The sequence below is a fragment of the Aethalodelphis obliquidens genome, unplaced genomic scaffold (genome assembly GCF_003676395.1).
Source record: "Aethalodelphis obliquidens isolate GAN/ISIS:26980383/991018 unplaced genomic scaffold, ASM367639v1 scaffold5, whole genome shotgun sequence".
NCBI lineage: Eukaryota > Metazoa > Chordata > Mammalia > Artiodactyla > Delphinidae > Aethalodelphis > Aethalodelphis obliquidens.
The window spans coordinates 76,442,313-76,459,167 of NW_020837949.1; the positions used below are offsets into that span (position 1 = coordinate 76,442,313).

Here is a 16,855-nt window from a genome sequence, read left to right on the forward strand (position 1 = left end):
TATGAGTTTTCCAAAAAATGAATCTATTCACCCAAGTCATGGAGACTGTGCTCTAGTAGCTGAACTTAATTAATTAATTAATTCTCAGGCTCACAGAATTTATTTGAGGCCACTGGTCAATCTAATTAGAGTGGACTTGCTGTGGGGAATAATTTTGTACCGTGATTCCCCACACTCCCGTGCACCAGATTCATAAGTTGAAGCCCTACCCCCAACGTGATGGTAGTTGGAGATGGGACCTTTGGGAGGTAAATAGGTTAAGGTGACGTCATGAGGATGCAGGCTCCCATGATGGGATTAGTATCTTTGTAAGAAGAGGAGGAGAAACCAGAGCTTGCTCTCTTTCTTCACCACGTGAAGAATTGGGAAGTCAATGTCTGTTGTTTAAGACACCCAGTCTATGGATGTGATATTATAGCAGCCCGAGCTGACAGAAACAGTAGGGTTTCTCAAACTTGAGTATGCATAAGAGCAACCTGGGCGCATATTTGATACATGCATTCCTGAACCCCAACCTAAAGGAAATTAGTCCGGAATGCATCTGTCCCAGTATTCTTCATTTTAAGTAGACTTCAGGGTGATTCTGAGGTAGGCTCTTCTGGGCGATAATTTGCTAAACACTATTTACAGGGAGGGGAGTGGACAATTGTTGTTTGTGCACCAACTGTGAGGGTGGGAAGGGAAGGGCGAAGGGGAACTGCCCTGGGTCTCTCAGGGTTCTTTCTCTCCTAGTTCATACATCCCAACCCTTTCCCTCTGCGGACCATACTTATCATCATTAGATTCCCTACCTACACCACGTAGCAACAAATACACATTTAGAAGTTTAGAAGGAAAAAAAGTGGGTCGGGTGAGCACTCTATAACACCTCAATGGCTTTCCTAGCAGGGAGTCATTTGTTCAATAACTATAGGAAAGATTGTTTTCCTCTCAAATTTCTGCATCATGTTTGTTCAGGAAATTATAGCCATCGAAGGGCTTTACTCAGGCAAATTTGTAAAATCGGTAAAAATTATAATTGTTCTTTCTGCCACTCCACACCAAACTGGAAGAAGTTAGCTTTTCTGAAAAAAAAAATGAACCTTTAAATCCAGTGTGCTGGAGGGTTGGTGAACTACATGGACCTATAAATATATAGTCATTTGTATTTCTCGGGTGAAATACTTTAGGTAAAATTCAGAGAACTTAAGGAACCAAGACAGGTAGTGGAAGAGATTGTTTTGGAGGGAGTTGGGGATTTAACAGTCTTTAAAACATCTTTCCCAAGGGCAGGCCTTGAGCAAAGTCTGTGGAGGATATGTGTTAGGCTCTAAGTCCCATGACTTGACTCCTCATTATTCTGAAGTGAGGTGTGGTCTGGCCACCAGTATATCTGGACTTGACAGAAATCACTGGGATTAATGCATTAGCATGTAGAGGGTCTTTGCTTTTTTAGGAAAAATAAGATGCTTCAAAATAGAAACTGTTAATTATATTCTCCAGATCTCCTTTCCTCCTTGAGACATAAACATTCCATTTCTGACCTTGTAGTGGCATCTCCCAAATTGGCATGTATTTCGACATATTTTGTGAAAGCAGTTTCTGCTATGTTATATTCACCAACACATGGTGCATGGAAACTGTTAAGCAAAATACACAATATTACTAATAATCTATGCGCTATGTATTATTAACAATCGAAAGAAACTGCTTCCACCAGATGGAGGGACAGATCTGTGATATCCATTTATGATTTATGTCCATAAAATACTCTAGGGCAAATCCCAAATCAGAGAAAGACTTTCAGGTAAAGACTCCTATTTCAGCTCTTTGGTTGTCTGAAATGAAATACAAATTCATGCAACCAAGACATCAGGTTTTCTGCCTGTGGGAAAGCACCCAGGTCAGAGAATCACGAGGTCTGTGGGTTTTCCCAGGGCCACACTACTGACTGAGCCTTTGGAATCTCTGGCAGGTGGCTTTGCGTCTCTTGTTCTTAGTGTGTTTAAAATTTGAAACCCTCGAGCCCTTCCTTTTTCAAGCTGTTGTCTATATTATGAATAAACGCCCAAATGTGTGAAATGCTGAGAGTTTCTTAGATACAGATGAATGACTATTTCAGCTGGGTAAAGAAATTTCAAATTTGTACTAGTCTACAGAACATTTTTACCAGCTCATTTTCTTGGTGGGAAGTAGTTAGGTCATAAAGAGAGAAATATTTCTGATTCTCATTTTTTTCCCCCTTAGTTCTAATTAACTGTAAATAATTTCTTAGTTTATTTCTTCTGTTTGTGTTTCTTCACCCTTCAGAAGAGATTGTGTCTCTCTGGGGGAGGAGAGAGGCTGAGCCTGTTGAATTCTGTTCCGGATTCCATTTCTCTCACCATGTCTGTCTGTCTGTCTCTCTTTTTTAACCAAAGTATGTCCCTCTACTTGGAGCTCAGAAAATATTCGGTGAATGAAATGAAGTCCCGCATAAAACATAAATTGGGAGGCAAGGTAGCTTAGTAGTAAACAGAATAGGACCTGGGATAAGAAAGTAAGTTTTGAATTCTAGTTCTTACCTTGTTAACTATCCGAGCTGCAGAAAATGTATCTCTGGGCCTCCATTTCCTCTTCTGTTAAGTGGGGATCATAGCACCTACCTCATAGGGTTTTTGTGAGTATTAAATCAGGTAATGCAGTGTTTCTGCAGAGGTCTCAGAACATGGCAATTTGTCAATAATTATCTATTATTATGACATTATGAGAGTTTCATCACCTTACAGCACGTGGCACAGTGTCTCCGTAGGGTGATAGAATATGTATATATGGAATTTAAAATCTAAATACATCTTTTAAATGAAGGAACAGACTTTTTTGTTCAGATGTTAATTCCTGTAACGTCTTCTCTAGAGTTTCAAGTTTGATTTTTGGAATACCTTCAACATGTTTATGAGAGTTTGTGTGTGTTTTAACATTTTTTGTGTGTGTCCCCATTTGTATGTCCTGAATCTTGTTTTGCTTATACTAGGTGCTTAATAATATTTACTCACTGGTTGCTTCCCTATTAGCTACCTTTTCTGTAATCTCTTTTTAGGGTAATCTAATCAAAATGTTATACTCTTAATACTACTCCCATGCTGCATATACACAAGTTGTAATTTGTTTTCAAACTATGTGTCTAGTATCACGGCTTTGAAATTTTCTCTCTGTCTGGTGCACACCTCTATTCTTCCAACTGAATTTACTGAAATGTCGTGTGTGTGTGGCGGGTTGGCAAAGGCAATATTGTGCAGAGGCAATGATAGTGAAGTAAATTCTAATAAGGAATAAAAACGTGAGCTTTCTGTGGAGCTACCTCGCTCTATATGATTTTATTTCCAAATATGATGCTTTCGTCTATGCTTGTAGAGATTCTGTTTGAATGTTTTCAAGATCTTTTTCTCTGTTCTGTTCCTAAAAGTTCAGTGTACGATTTCCAGCTCAATAAAAAGATTACTCATTTGGTGGAGACATGATACATTCTGTAGAGACTCATACTTCTTAGAATGCCTCTGTCCCAGGGAGAAGTCACAAGTATATTAATGGCCTACTTTTCCTATTCCAAGAGAATCAATTTCCCCTTTGTTTCTAAGGAAAATCATTTTGAGGGTACTCACCACTATGTGGTAAGTGGCACTATAAAAACACTTCGGGGCTTCAGAAGAGAGAATACTCGTTTTAAAGTTATTTGTTCCATGCTGTCTAAGTTTATCCCTCTAAAGCTATATTCAGTTTTGGAATGCCACTTCTGCTTTTTGTTTCCCTAACAATCCATGTAAATGTTTCTACATGCGATCTTAATGATCACCAAGCGGTAAAGGAACAGCAGTAAGTTGTGTTTTTAGCTGCTGATTCACCTCACTCTTGATTCTGTATTTTCTGGACTTGCCAAGTGTAACCCAGGAGCTGATTCCCTGATTCCTATCACTCTTCTACTGTCTGGCAGAACTTGCCTTTCAATGCTTGGGACCTGAAGAAACATTTGAGTGGGATGGTGAGTCTACCAAGATATTTGCTCGAGACGCTTAAGGAATCCTACACAAGGATGTCTTGGAAGCAGATTGTAAGTGAACAAAGTGAAAACCTGTTCCTCTCTTGTGGTTATTACAGCCTTTTCTATTTTTAAAGTAACCTTCACATATGGTACCTCCATATAAATCTAAATAGATTCCATATTGATGTATGCATGATTTGAGCTTACTTCTCATGATACAGCATAGTGATAAATTCACGCCTAATTCTGCTGGCTTTTCAGATTGTTTTAGCAGGAAGGGGCTACTATATTCTAATAGAATTGCTCTATCATGTTCATGCATGCATTTAACTATCAATACCTACACTATTATATTCCTAGCACATTCTATTAATTATGGAAATCACTTTCATTTCAATAGTGGAATTTACATGCCAGCAGCTTCTGGGGCTCCGTGGAGCATCAGACCAGCATGTCACAGAACTCCCTTGTAGTGTGGGCGTTGACAGCGTTCTGTTGACATCACATTTGCAATGAAAATGTCTCATAAATGTGCACCCACATAGAACGTTACTTATTTCAGTATTCACATAGGTCATGAATGTCAGAGATGAAAAGTTTCCTCACACTTACATTACTAAAATAAATTATTGGGAATATATAATCACACACATACATATGAATGACCTGAAAGATGTATCTTAAATATTTAGAAAAGATGTCCAGATATAAAACTGTCACCTTTGGGTTCTCTCCTGTAACTCTATAAAGCTTTTGTATTTTACAAGTCCTGTATAAAGGGTGGATGAAGGCTGTAAATCAGGCAAGAGAATGGACTGGTCCAGAGGGGTTATAATAGGGGATAAGTAACAAGATCAAATGGGACCAGAGGAACATTAGGCTGAATATCACAACAAAGTTTTTGATAGGGAGAACTATTAGACTGTGAAATAGTCTTTCAAGGGTGCTAGAAGAAGTCATTACGTGAGCCATTTAAAATCAGACTGCACTGAAGTACTCCAAAATACGGTGTGCTATGGGGACCAAGCCTACATTGGAAGAAGAAGGAGGGGGATGACCTAATAGTTTCTACCTTCTCCATGACGAATATGATTGTACTCATTTTATGTGTACAGTCTTGGTGGATAATCTTCTACAATTTTATGCTACTTCTTGGGAGCAATTTCAACAAATTCATGTAATGCAGAATTTAGCAGAGTCTCTGGAGAGACAAAAATGCACACTAAACTGAGTGTAAAATAGCAAAGTGAGACAACTATGGGTAAACATTACTACTTCTTTGGGGAGTAAACGCTGGAGAAAACAAGTCTTAGCCTGGAACTCGGGCCGTATTCAAACATGCATAAATGCATACTGTGCTGGCTTTCAATGGAGATTAGGTAGTAATTTTCTTTTGTTTAATGGTATCTTGGGACCATGTTGAGTGCAGGACAACAAAATGAAACATTTCATCCCCAAGATAATGGGCTATATTTTGGCAGGAGGTAGCTACAACCCTGGAGAAAGACATCAAGTAACATATTGTGACTGATATCTATTAGAATGGACAAGAAAGAGAAAATGGTTTAATTTGATAAAAAGAGCTTGACATAAAAGGAGAAAGAGAAAAAGTTACCCAGGGAAGTTGTAAAAATGTGATTGCTGGGAATCTTTCAAAATAAGACTGTCCTCACTCTATGTGGTTCTGGTTGATCACCTGTCATGAAGTAGAGAAGTGAGACACGTGACCTTTTGCCAATTATCCTAGTTCTTTCATTCAATAAAAATATTAATTTAAGTTTGATAAAAAATAAAGATCACTGCATTTTATGCTATCTTTGCATTTGTTTAACTTACCAATTTTAATTGCAGTGACATAAAATCAGAGGTGGGCTCATTTTGATGTTTGGTAATTGTAGGGGTAAATCATCTGACTTACCCTCGTTTCTTTTCATGTGTACACTGCAACTTTTAAAAAAGACCATAGGATATATTTTCATTATTTATAATATCTTCTTTTTTGGTAGCCTTCCATACCTTTGCTCAATGTATTGATTAGATATTTCTGAAGTCTGACAAATTCCATTCAATTAAATCAAGGGGTGACTCTCTCTCCCTGTCTCCAAATTTAATCTATTCCTTGTGTTGGCATACTTTTCTGCAAGTTGAGTTTCACATTTCCTTGGTGTAAATCTAGCTCACGGAACAAGAGGTTTTATGAGTAGGGTTTTTTTGGGGGGGGAGGGGCTTATCAATTCTAAAAGTTACTTGTACCATTTATCATTCTCTTTAGCCCAATGAATGTAGATACTATGAAATTTTCATTGTCTTATTTGTGAAAATATAAATTTCAAGACTTCTCCTGTTTGCATCCTGAGCACCTGTGTTACTCTGAACAGAAATCAAGGCAGCCTTAGGGCGGGTCTATTCAAAATACCCAGGTACCTCCTGCTGGGTGATCAGAACTTGAAAGGATGAACAGCTAAAACCTACAGGTGTGAGAAATCTTTGTAAATACCAGACACTCACATGATGGAAGGGAACAGATCAGTTTATTAAAGTCTGGTGTATAATACTTCCAAAATCTATTCAAATTCTTTTGGGCTGTTTTGAGGAAAATGTGCATAGCACTATAGAAGTATTAACAAATAGAGTATCCTAAACATCTTTGGTAGGAAGTGTGTAATCTACCTGAGTTTAGGGTATTGGCAATCTAAATGGTTTTGTCATGCCTATATTACATATATTTACATGAACAATTAGAGTCCGGGTAACAGCCTTAAAATATGTGATCAGATAATCCAAAGCAGACTTAAATTTAGGAAAATGAATAATATTTCTCTACAAATCGATGCTTTTTTTTCTTCCAAAAAAACACAACATAGCGCTAATGAACACTTTTTTTTAAGGCAAGAAATTTAAGGCAAGAAATTTAAGGCAAGAAACTTAAAGTAATGAAGTGCTTCTGAGATCCTTAACTCACACTAATCTCAGCTTTGACTATACTGATATGTAACTATCTCGCTGTGTAGGTCAAACATATCACTATTCAAATAACAGTATAAATAACTTTATTAGTAAATTAGCTGAGCACTTGAGCACAGACCATTAGAAGTATACAGTTTTATTGTTTGTTATTAAAATTCACAATGCTTTGAAATACTTAAAAGGCAGGGGCATGTCCCCTTAAGATATCTACCTGAGAGTGCTATACCTTTGGGAATCTACGTTTGCTAATCCAGGGAAGGAACTAGAAGGAAATCTAAATGAAATCCTTAAGAAACCAGCTTATTGGATCTATTTCCTAGTCTATTTCTGGATCGCGAATCTCCCGCCCTCTCTGTGTTATCTCACTGTCAGATAAGAAACTGGAACAGGATCGATGAAGAGATAGGCTCCCCGTCTGGCTTTTCGATTTTTTCGCTCAAGCCAAAAGGAGCAAAGGACATCGAGTTAGGGATCCTTGCCAAACCTGCTTGCAGGAGAGCAAACCTCTGGCCGCCTCTGGCAACAGAGCGTCTCCCAGAAGCGGCGAGGACCAGGTCCCACTGACCGCTGCCCACCTCGCCTGGCAACCTCGCACCCACAGGAAGGAAACCGCCCTTGTGGCAGCCAGTCGGTCGCACGGTTTCCAGTGCACAAAGCGTACGGAATCCCCGATTAGAAACCTATCCTGAGCCCAGGGCAGGGCTGGAGGTGGTTGGCTCATGAGACTGCTCTTCCTGGGCGTCTGCGAGCGCTAGTTAGCCCCTCCACCTCTCCAGCCCTGGGCACCCTGACCGCAGATCTGTGCTCTGAGCTCTGCCTCCCTCCCGGAGACATAGACGAGCGCGCGCAGACACAAACTCTCACTCACGCACACCCACCTTGCCTCTGGCCCCCATCCTTCCCACCCCCGGCAGAACAGTAGGGACTGGTCCGGGCTCTGCCTCAACTTTCCCGGCTGAGCCTGCGCCACGCGGCACCCGAGCCTCCGCGCCCTCACTGGGCGCCCTCCAGAGGGGCACGTCCTCCTCTGGGCCCCTTACCTCGAACCGCCAACTCCCGGCAGGGACTGGAGCTGACCGTGGTGGCAGCGGCGGCGGCCAAGCCTGCACCCGGGCTCTGGCTCATGGTTGGTCCTCCTCATTCGACACAAAAGAGGTAGCTTGCTGGCTTTGTCCTTTCCCAATCCAAGGGAGAACTTATTTTGCCCCCGAAATGGCCAACTTGTGCGCGCCGCTTCCTGTCACAGTGCCCCCTGCCCCCGCCCCCTCCAGGCTGCGTGCTGGACCACTGCCTGGTGGTAGAGCATCCAGGCTTCCGAGTCAGTGGGGAGTGGGAAAAGGGAGGGTGGGAGGAGAAGAGAGGCAGGAGGTTGGGAAAAGGGGGGACCCAGTGGTCTTCCGAGGAGGGGAGGGGAGCAGTTCCCAGCTGAGTGCCTCTCCTCTGTACAGGCAAACCCACTTCCCAGGCTTGGAAGCAACTTTCCTTCACCTTGGCCGGGCTGAATTCTTCGCATCTAATTGGGACTCTCGGCAGAGGCACGGACCTTCTGGCATTCTCTCCTTCTCATTTTCTCTTTCTCCTTTCCTCCCTTTCCCTCTTCCTCCCTCCCTTAACAGGGGTGTATCTGCAGAGTCTTCAGTGAGCCAGGGTACCTAGACGAGCAGATTATTATACAGAAAGCCAGGGCGGTTTTGCTGGCGGCTTCACGTCTGTTTGAAAGCCTTAGGCAGTGCCTGCAAAGGTTGGTGAATTTCGGAGGGGTTGGGTGAAGGGGAGTGGGGCGGCAGGGAGGTCGTCGGCTCTAACTTTGAAGCTCTGCTAGAGCCCTTGTCCTGCGGGGGAACCTGGACTGTCAGCCCTGGAAGAACTCTCCTGTGGTCCCCGAGCAACCGGAGGACCGCATGCTGGAGGAGAAAGAGGGAGCGAGCCTGCGAGGCCGATGTGCAGCTCTGCCCCACACGCTGCTCAGCTGCACATTGCGAGCCCCTGGAGAGGGCTTGTGCAGAACAATCTCTGGGTCAGGCGGGAGGGGGACGCTCCTGTTTCCTAGCAACCCTCATCAATCTTCTCGAGGTATCTCCCTCTGAAGGAATTCGATTGGACAGCCCCTGGAGGGAAGCCACGCCCCTTCAAGAATGCTGGGCTGCTGCTTTTTCGCATTCTCCCAAATTTCTTGGGTGGAATAAGATTACAGGGGAGTGCTGTATAATCTTCCCTCTTATCATCCGATGTTGCCACACCGCCAGCTTGCAACGACCCTACCGCCCCTCCCCCCCGTTAGTCCTTTTCTAGTCCTACTTGTGGTTAGCAGGCACAATGCTTTCTACAGAACATCTTCTTTCTTCTTAAAATTAAATAAATAAAAAGCTTAAATCGGTGACGTAGGCACAAAAGAGAAAAAGGCACACGGAAATAGCCTTAATAGGCTCCGAGCTGCAGATAAAATCCTAAAGGTAAAATTCCAGGCATCTTTCTATGTTTAGAAATGCATTGTGTTTAATTTCAAAATCAAAACTTCACTGTCATTAATTTTTCCACCCTGATACACTAACTTTGTGTTCACCAAAGACTGAGTTATATGTAGCCAGAGACAATTAAACTTAATGCTTTAATGCTACATTTATTCTTTAATATTTAATGTTAACTTGTTACACAGCTGCCTGCTTTTGTAACCCAGCCAGAACATCTAAACTACAGGAACAGTTTTACCACTGATTCTTTTACAGAGCCAAGGCTATTTAGAAGACATGCGTGCTTGTATATTCCATTGTGAATGTCACTAAAACTAGAAACTTGAATGTATTAAAAATTAAAATGTTATTAAATAGTGAAACTCTAAAAATGCTAGAAGTTCCCCTTCCGACACCATTCTTTGTGGAATGCAATAGGAGTGCCCAAGTAGAAGCAAAGTCACTCTTCCTTTGTATTTCATTACTATTATCTTACCACAAACACATTTGACTTTCATAAGAGAGAATTTCACAATGTCTTTCCAATAGACAGCTGTACATCAAGGAGCAATGACACAACAATGGAGAAGATAAAGGTGTATACACTGCAAGGGCTTCGGATACCCACACGGAGCCACGTTGGCAGCTTTTTTTTTTTTTTCCCCCGCTCCGGGATGTTCCAGAAGATACCCTTTTGCCTTTCCAAGAGTTTATCAGAATCAGCTGAAATTGAGAGATCTGATTTTTTAATCTCACTGAAAAAGAAAAGTAGCTGTGTTCACACAAAAGAAAGCACTGATGTATTTGCTGAGCTGCATTGCCATAACCTCTGTCTAGGCTGTTTAATACACTAAGGTTGGTGATGTGTAGAGACTGAAATCCTGAAGCAAATTATCAATCTGTGACCAGATCTCCCCTTATGGGACACTTTCCCTCTTTCCTCTCCCACCCATGCACAAAGAATTGCTGAATGTAAGGGCTTTTCAGCCTGGTAGAAGCATGCTCCCTGAATTTGAATCTCTAATTGCTATCACTTCCTAGCTTTGTGACCTCGGACAGGTTTACTTAACCTCACAATATCTGGGTTTCATCATCTGTAAAATGTGAATAATAATTTCTCATCCCTCAGAGTTATTCTGAGGAGTAATACCCTGGAAGCTGCATGCAGCTAACTATTAGTTACTATTATTGGTCTCTAGTTTATAGTTAATCTTAATTGTCGAGCCATGTATAATGTTCAATTGAAGGCAGTTAGTCTTGTACTTTAATTCTTCCTTTTTAATTTAACTTAAATTCATCATCAACTGGGAACATAGCTTTAATTTTAATGTTTATTTGATGTGTGTGTGTGTGTTTGTGCATGTGCACGTGTGTGTGTATGTTTCCAAGTTCCTTTTCAAAGCTTCAAGGGATGGAACCAAAGTACCACTTCTAGCTAAATGGCATGCCAGTTGGGAAATGAAATCTCTCCCTTTCCCCCATCCTCCCTTAAGTATTCTAGCTGGGCTCCAGTTCTAAACAATTCTAGTCCCCTGTTTTAAGTACCTTGGTATAGCATATTTATCAGATTTTTTCAAGTCAAACACACGTGTTTGGACATCTAGACCACTCTTTCTAGTTTATATTTTTTATTAGTTTAATTAATTTTTACTTTACAACTGTATTTATTTGAATGATTAATCATGATATCTCTTCTTAGGTTCCTTTACAGCTTGTGTCCTGACTTCTGGTATAATGCCTTTTGAATATGGCCCATAAAGTATACCATCCTTCACTCAGAAGGAACATTGAGAGTTGACGTGCTGTCATTAATTACAAATTAAAATGCCTTCCGTGTCCCCATTCTGATCACTCTCACTAATGTTCCTCTTGGAGTGAATGTCCACTGATTGGCTCAATTTAGAAATCAATTTCATTGCTGGTTTCTACTACCAGTCAGCAGTGTGCAGTTATTTTGATTCATATAGGGGGTGTCCAGTTTGTCTGGAACAGTTCTGGCTTACATCTGTCAGCTCGGTGTTTTCACAGCGCTCACTTTGTTTCCCCAAAGTGTCAGGTTTGGGTATTAAATTATGTGGCTACCTGAACCCTCTTATCATCTGGGAAGTATCTCTTGCCTCAGACTTCCCTTGCCCATCTGCCATGTGACTGTTAAATTCCTCTGTGTAACCCTTTTTCCAGAATAGGACTGATCAGTTCTGGAGGCCTAATACACATATCTCTATAACTACATAATACACATATTTAAAATATTAAAATTTACATTTAATTTGCTTATAAATATTCCTTTTTGCAACTTCTTTCAAAATGTTTCTCCTTGGATCTTCTGTAAATTCGGATTTTAATTACTGTTACACAATATAAAAATGAAAACATTCTAGTCTTAATTTTGATTGAAGCTCTAAGGCAAAGGGTGCCAGCTACCCCAAATTCCAAAGCAAGAGTTGCCAGATGCCCTGTGCTGGATTTGAACAAAGTCTCTTTAAACCATGTGGATTATAAAAGAGTTAAAGTCCAAGAAGCTGAGAGAGGTAGGACATTGGAGTCGAGACAGTTTTTGGTGTGCTCTGGATGTGCAGGTAGAGGATGTGTGTGTGTTTGTTGTGGGGGGAGGTTATGTACTGTCTCCTCACTTCAGCTCCAGTGAGGGGTGCTGCTGCTTCATGGAAACCGTTGCTATGTTCCCCTGGAATTAGGGTGATGTAATAGATTGCTCTTTAATTCACAGCAGAAAAATATACAATGCAAGAGGCTGGGTGTAGATCTGTCGCCCCGAGGGTTGAAAGAAAAGGCTGAACTTGGCAGGCAACTGCACTGCCACCTGTGACAGGTAGAAGGGCTGGGTTTTCTATGCACTGTGTATGGGGGGAATGAGCACACAGAGCAGATGTGTTTGCTTAGATCCTAACCAGAAGGGCTTGGTGGAGAAACTTTGAATGCCCTGTAGACAGTCTGCGGAGGGCACAGGGCTGCGGCTATGTGATTGTGAGGTTGTGCTCTGCAGAAAAGCGCCCAGTTGAAGGGTGAGAAAGAACTGCTTGCCTAGCGCTTATGTGCAGGGCTGCATCAACCTGGTGGGCGGGTGCTTTCTGCAATTCAGCAGTCTGGAGGAGGCACCTTTTCCTAATTTATATATAAGGGGCTGGGCGAAATCTGAAGGTGATGTACAGACACCCAGGGGCTTTAAGTAGGGTAGTAAGTGTCCAGTCACGAAAGCCTCACCAGAATCAGGTCACACTCTGCAATGAGAAATCCCCCCAGAGCCCAAGGGTCTTCAAAGAACTGATTAAAATGGGATTAGAAAAGACAGCTTTAGGGCTTCCCTGGTGGCTCAGTGGTTAAGAATCCGCCTGCCAATGTAGGGGACATGGGTTCGAGCCCTGGTCTGGGAAGATCCCACATGCTGCGGAGCAACTAAGCCCGTGCGCCACAACTACTGAGCCTGCGCTCTAGAGCCCACGAGCCACAACTGCTGAGCCCGCGCGCCGCAACTTCTGAAGCCCGCGTGCCTAGAGCCCGAGCTCTGCAACAAGAGAAGCCACTGCAGTGAGAAGCCCGTGCACTGCAGTGAAGAGTAGCCCCCGCTTGCCGCAACTAGAGAAAGCCCGCACCCAGCAATGAAGACCCAACGCAGCCATAAATAAACAAACAAATAAATGAAAGAAAGAAAAGACAGCTTTGAACACTTACTAAGCTCAGGAAAAAGCAGTGCTAAATGAGCGCTGGTCAAATGGGACTTTTCTTGTCCTGCCGTGTCTTCTATCTCTGACCTGTTGGACTCATATCCTGATTGAGGTGGAGGGAGGCTGAGGATGCAGAGCTGGCTGAGCGGACAAGAGACAGCCTGCCAGGTCCCACTGCAGGCTTCCCTCCTGCCCCTCTCCAGTGCTGGAGGAGGGGAGAAACTTTAACTCAGATGGACTCAGGAATTTTGATCATGACGTGGAACCTAATTCTATGTGAGTTTAGTGGGGGTTGTTTTGTTTTGTTTTTGTTTTTTCTTTTGGTACTAAAGAGAAGGAAGGAATTTTTATCTGGGAACAATCTAAAAGTCAAAGCTCTGGCTTTCAGTGCCATCCAAGGGGACAGAGACGAACATGCTCCATAGGCAAGAATGTTCAAATATTAAAATACCCGTCAACCACAAGTAGCTTCTTTGGAAGTTTTAAATTTTTAATTATTAGAATACATATTAATAAAAATAAAATCAATTTTAAAACAAAAATAAATATTAAAAATAGTAGATTCTTTGAAGATACTCATCACAAGAAATTCAAATACTTGTTTCTTTGTTTTCCTTATTAAACTGGACGTTTCGCTATGGCTGCGTGTTTACCACTGTGTGCTGGTACTTATGGAGATGATGCGTGTGTGGACGACGGGGGCTTGGAGAAGACTTGCTTAGTAGACATTTGTTGAATGAATGAATTAACCTTTAAAGATTAAAATATCATATCGACTTTTAGAATTGAGTAAACTGAGTCCTGGATATAGCATGTCTTCCCAAATTTCTGTGTAAGAGGAGTTTGCAATTGTTAATCTGGTTCATTAATCTGGTTCATTGATTGTTAAGTTGGTTCACCCCCCTTATGAGGGGAGTGGATGTGTGTGCAATCACTTATCTGTCTCAAATTCCTAAAATTTCCTGACATGTTATAAAACTTAATAGGCCCCTGATCGATAAAAGATTAAATGGTTGGAATTCCTTCCTAGGGATTTTGTCTGAATTCTGTATTTTCATGACAAGCAAATCGTTTTAGTTTTAGGTCTTTTTTTTTTTTTTTTGCGGTACGCGGGCCTCTCACTGCTGTGGCCTCTCCCGTTGTGGAGCACAGGCTCCGGACACGCAGGCCCAGTGGCCATGGCTCATGGGCCCAGCTGCTACGCGGCATGTGGGATCTTCCTGGACCGGGGCACGAACCCGTGTCCCCTGCATCGGCAGGCGGACTCTCAACCACTGCGCCACCAGGGAAGCCCAGTTTTAGGTCTTTTTAAAAGTAATTTTTTTGGGGTGAGCAGGGATAATGGGATCTGATGAAGGTTATGAGCTTTATAGGTTAATGAAAGCCTCTTGGCATAGCCAGAGCTTGGGGGAGTTAATTTATACAAATTATTTGTGGTTAGAATCACCGCTTTTACTCTGGACTCATGACTCCAGTCTCAATAAATGAGGCAGAGTGCAAATACTAAAAGGAGTTCAGAAGAAGGAAAAACATGTGAACTGGGTTTACCTTATCACCTATAAATTTAATCCCAGAGATTCTGGCGAAGGTTAACTGTGTAAATCTTTGGTGATATTATTTATTTTGGTCTTGTGTTGATTATTTCCTTCCTGAAAATTGAAATCTATTTTTCATGCCTGGAAGCGATGATATTCTGAGTAGGTCATCCCTAAGTCAGCCGTTCAGTTCAGAGCAGGCTCCAATTAGTTACGTGTATACGTATGTATGTAATCAAGTAACGTTCACTGGAAACTATCCTGAGCCAGACACCAAGCCAAGTGCCTAGGATACCAAAGATAGAAGGTAGGGACTCTGCCCTTGAAGATTTCACTTCTGATAATGGTGAACAGAAATGTCAACAAATCATTAAAAATACGTGATGGAATATAAAAGAGATGTCCTTTAGGAGCAAGAGTGACCTAATGGAAGTGGCCACTATATATTAATCAAAATGAAAATCCTGAGCTCATGGCCTTTGAATATAATGACTCACCACAAGAGCCTACTGTTCCACAAATTCTCCACTTCAAGGCTAAACTTTGAAATACATAAGTGTGAGAAAGGGGAGCATATCAGTTAGAAATGCTTTTTGGTTGCAATTAACACATTGCCTAACAAACAATGGATTAAACAAATAGTGCTTTTCTAGTTTGTTTATTTTCACACATCAAGACTATGGAAATGGGCAGCTTTGGTATTGCTTAAGTGACTCAGTGTTGTCAGATCCAGCATTCTGTTTTTTCCTTCATGTTGCAATATTGCTGCTCCAGCTCCAACTGTCACATCACTTACGCAGGAGGCAAGAATAAGCAGGACAGCAGGGTGGCTATATTCACCCTGGGTGTATAGGATGCGCGATCTTTCTCAAAACCACATAGTAATATTATCATTTATGTCTAAGTGGCCAGACCTTTTCATGTGACTGCCCCTAGCTACATATTAGGTTGGAAAAGTGTGTAATTCACTTCTCCAGCCTCTTTAGTGTGAGGCATGGAGAAAGAGGGTGAATGGAATTGGCAGTTGGGTCAGCCAGCCAACAGTGTCTGGCTCTGGGAATAATCTCACTGCTTCCCTCTTGAACCATTTCTATGCTGGAGATAGTGTTCTAGCCCATAGTCTAATTTTCTTTTAATTTTATCGAGGTATAGTTGATTTACAGTGTTGTGTTAATTTCTGCTATACAGGAAAGTGATTCATATATATATACATATACTTTTTCATATTCTTTTCCATTATGGTTTAACACAGGATATTGTATGTAGTTCCCTGTTCTATACAGTAGGACCTTGCTGTTTATCCATCCTATAAAAATAGTTTGCCTCTGCTAATCCCAAACTCCCAATCATTCCCAATCATTCAAGTCTAACTTTTGACTTGAAACTGGGGGACACAAATAGATCTGTGGAAGGGAAAATTTTTGTGGTTACCTATTGAGGGCATTCACTGTTTGGTCTTTTATAGCCTGTGGCCAAGTGACTTTTTAGGGTCAAGGTCAACTGTAGTTCCTGTTACTATCTTAGTACCTGGCTCATTCTTTATCTGAAAGCAAAATGGATCATTTAAGATTTTAGGGCCTAATAGTATGTTTCCTTTTAAAGAAAATCCTAACTTTCAATGCAAACTATTTGTATTGATAGGTATACGTACAAATTCCAAACAATGATGCCCATTAGAGCTATCTGTGAGAATGTTCAGTAAATATTAAATGCATTTTAAGTATGTGAAAAAAAAAGTTGTGTTGAATCCTGAAGCATGAATCTTGTGCACTGAGATATACCTCTAGTGGTTCTGTTTTGGGGATTCATTCAATAATAAATATTTATCGAGGGCCTGCTCTGTGCCAGGCAATGTGCTATATGCTGGGTGTTAGGATAGATTAGTTCAATATAGCTGTGGATGTTAGGGGGCATATAGCCAGAAAAATACTTTCAATCAATATAAGATTTATTTTTAGGAAAGTTCCAACCATGGCCCTTATGACCATGGGAGATGTTACAAGCTCTCAGTATCATAGTTCAGGTTATTTTACTTTGATCCACAGTATTCTGCATTTACATTTATTTTACCTTGCTACTTTGGAAATATCCTTTTCATTAAAAACAAAAGCAAACAAACAAAAACTTTCTTCCCCTATCTCTATATTTCCTCCTTTAACCTTTTATATGTTTGAACAATAATGACTTCAGGTTTATAAGCACATTCTTTTTTTAATGTGAAAG

The 16,855-nt window shown here is 41.3% G+C and overlaps 1 protein-coding gene across 4 annotated transcripts in view; it reads right to left on the minus strand.

Annotated features, from left to right (window-relative positions):
* GRM3 (glutamate metabotropic receptor 3) overlaps nucleotides 1–8,483 on the minus strand; it is a 235,624-nt gene extending 227,141 nt beyond the window's left edge. The window contains exon 1 of one of the 4 annotated variants that reach the window (XM_027102729.1): nucleotides 8,005–8,483. In XM_027102729.1, the coding sequence (XP_026958530.1) occupies nucleotides 8,005–8,089 (85 nt within the window). In that variant the 5' untranslated portion in view covers nucleotides 8,090–8,483. The remainder of the gene's footprint in view (nucleotides 1–8,004) is intronic. The other 3 variants (XM_027102726.1, XM_027102727.1, XM_027102728.1) reach the window with 3 other exon arrangements.
* Nucleotides 8,484–16,855: the final 8,372 nt, after the last annotated feature.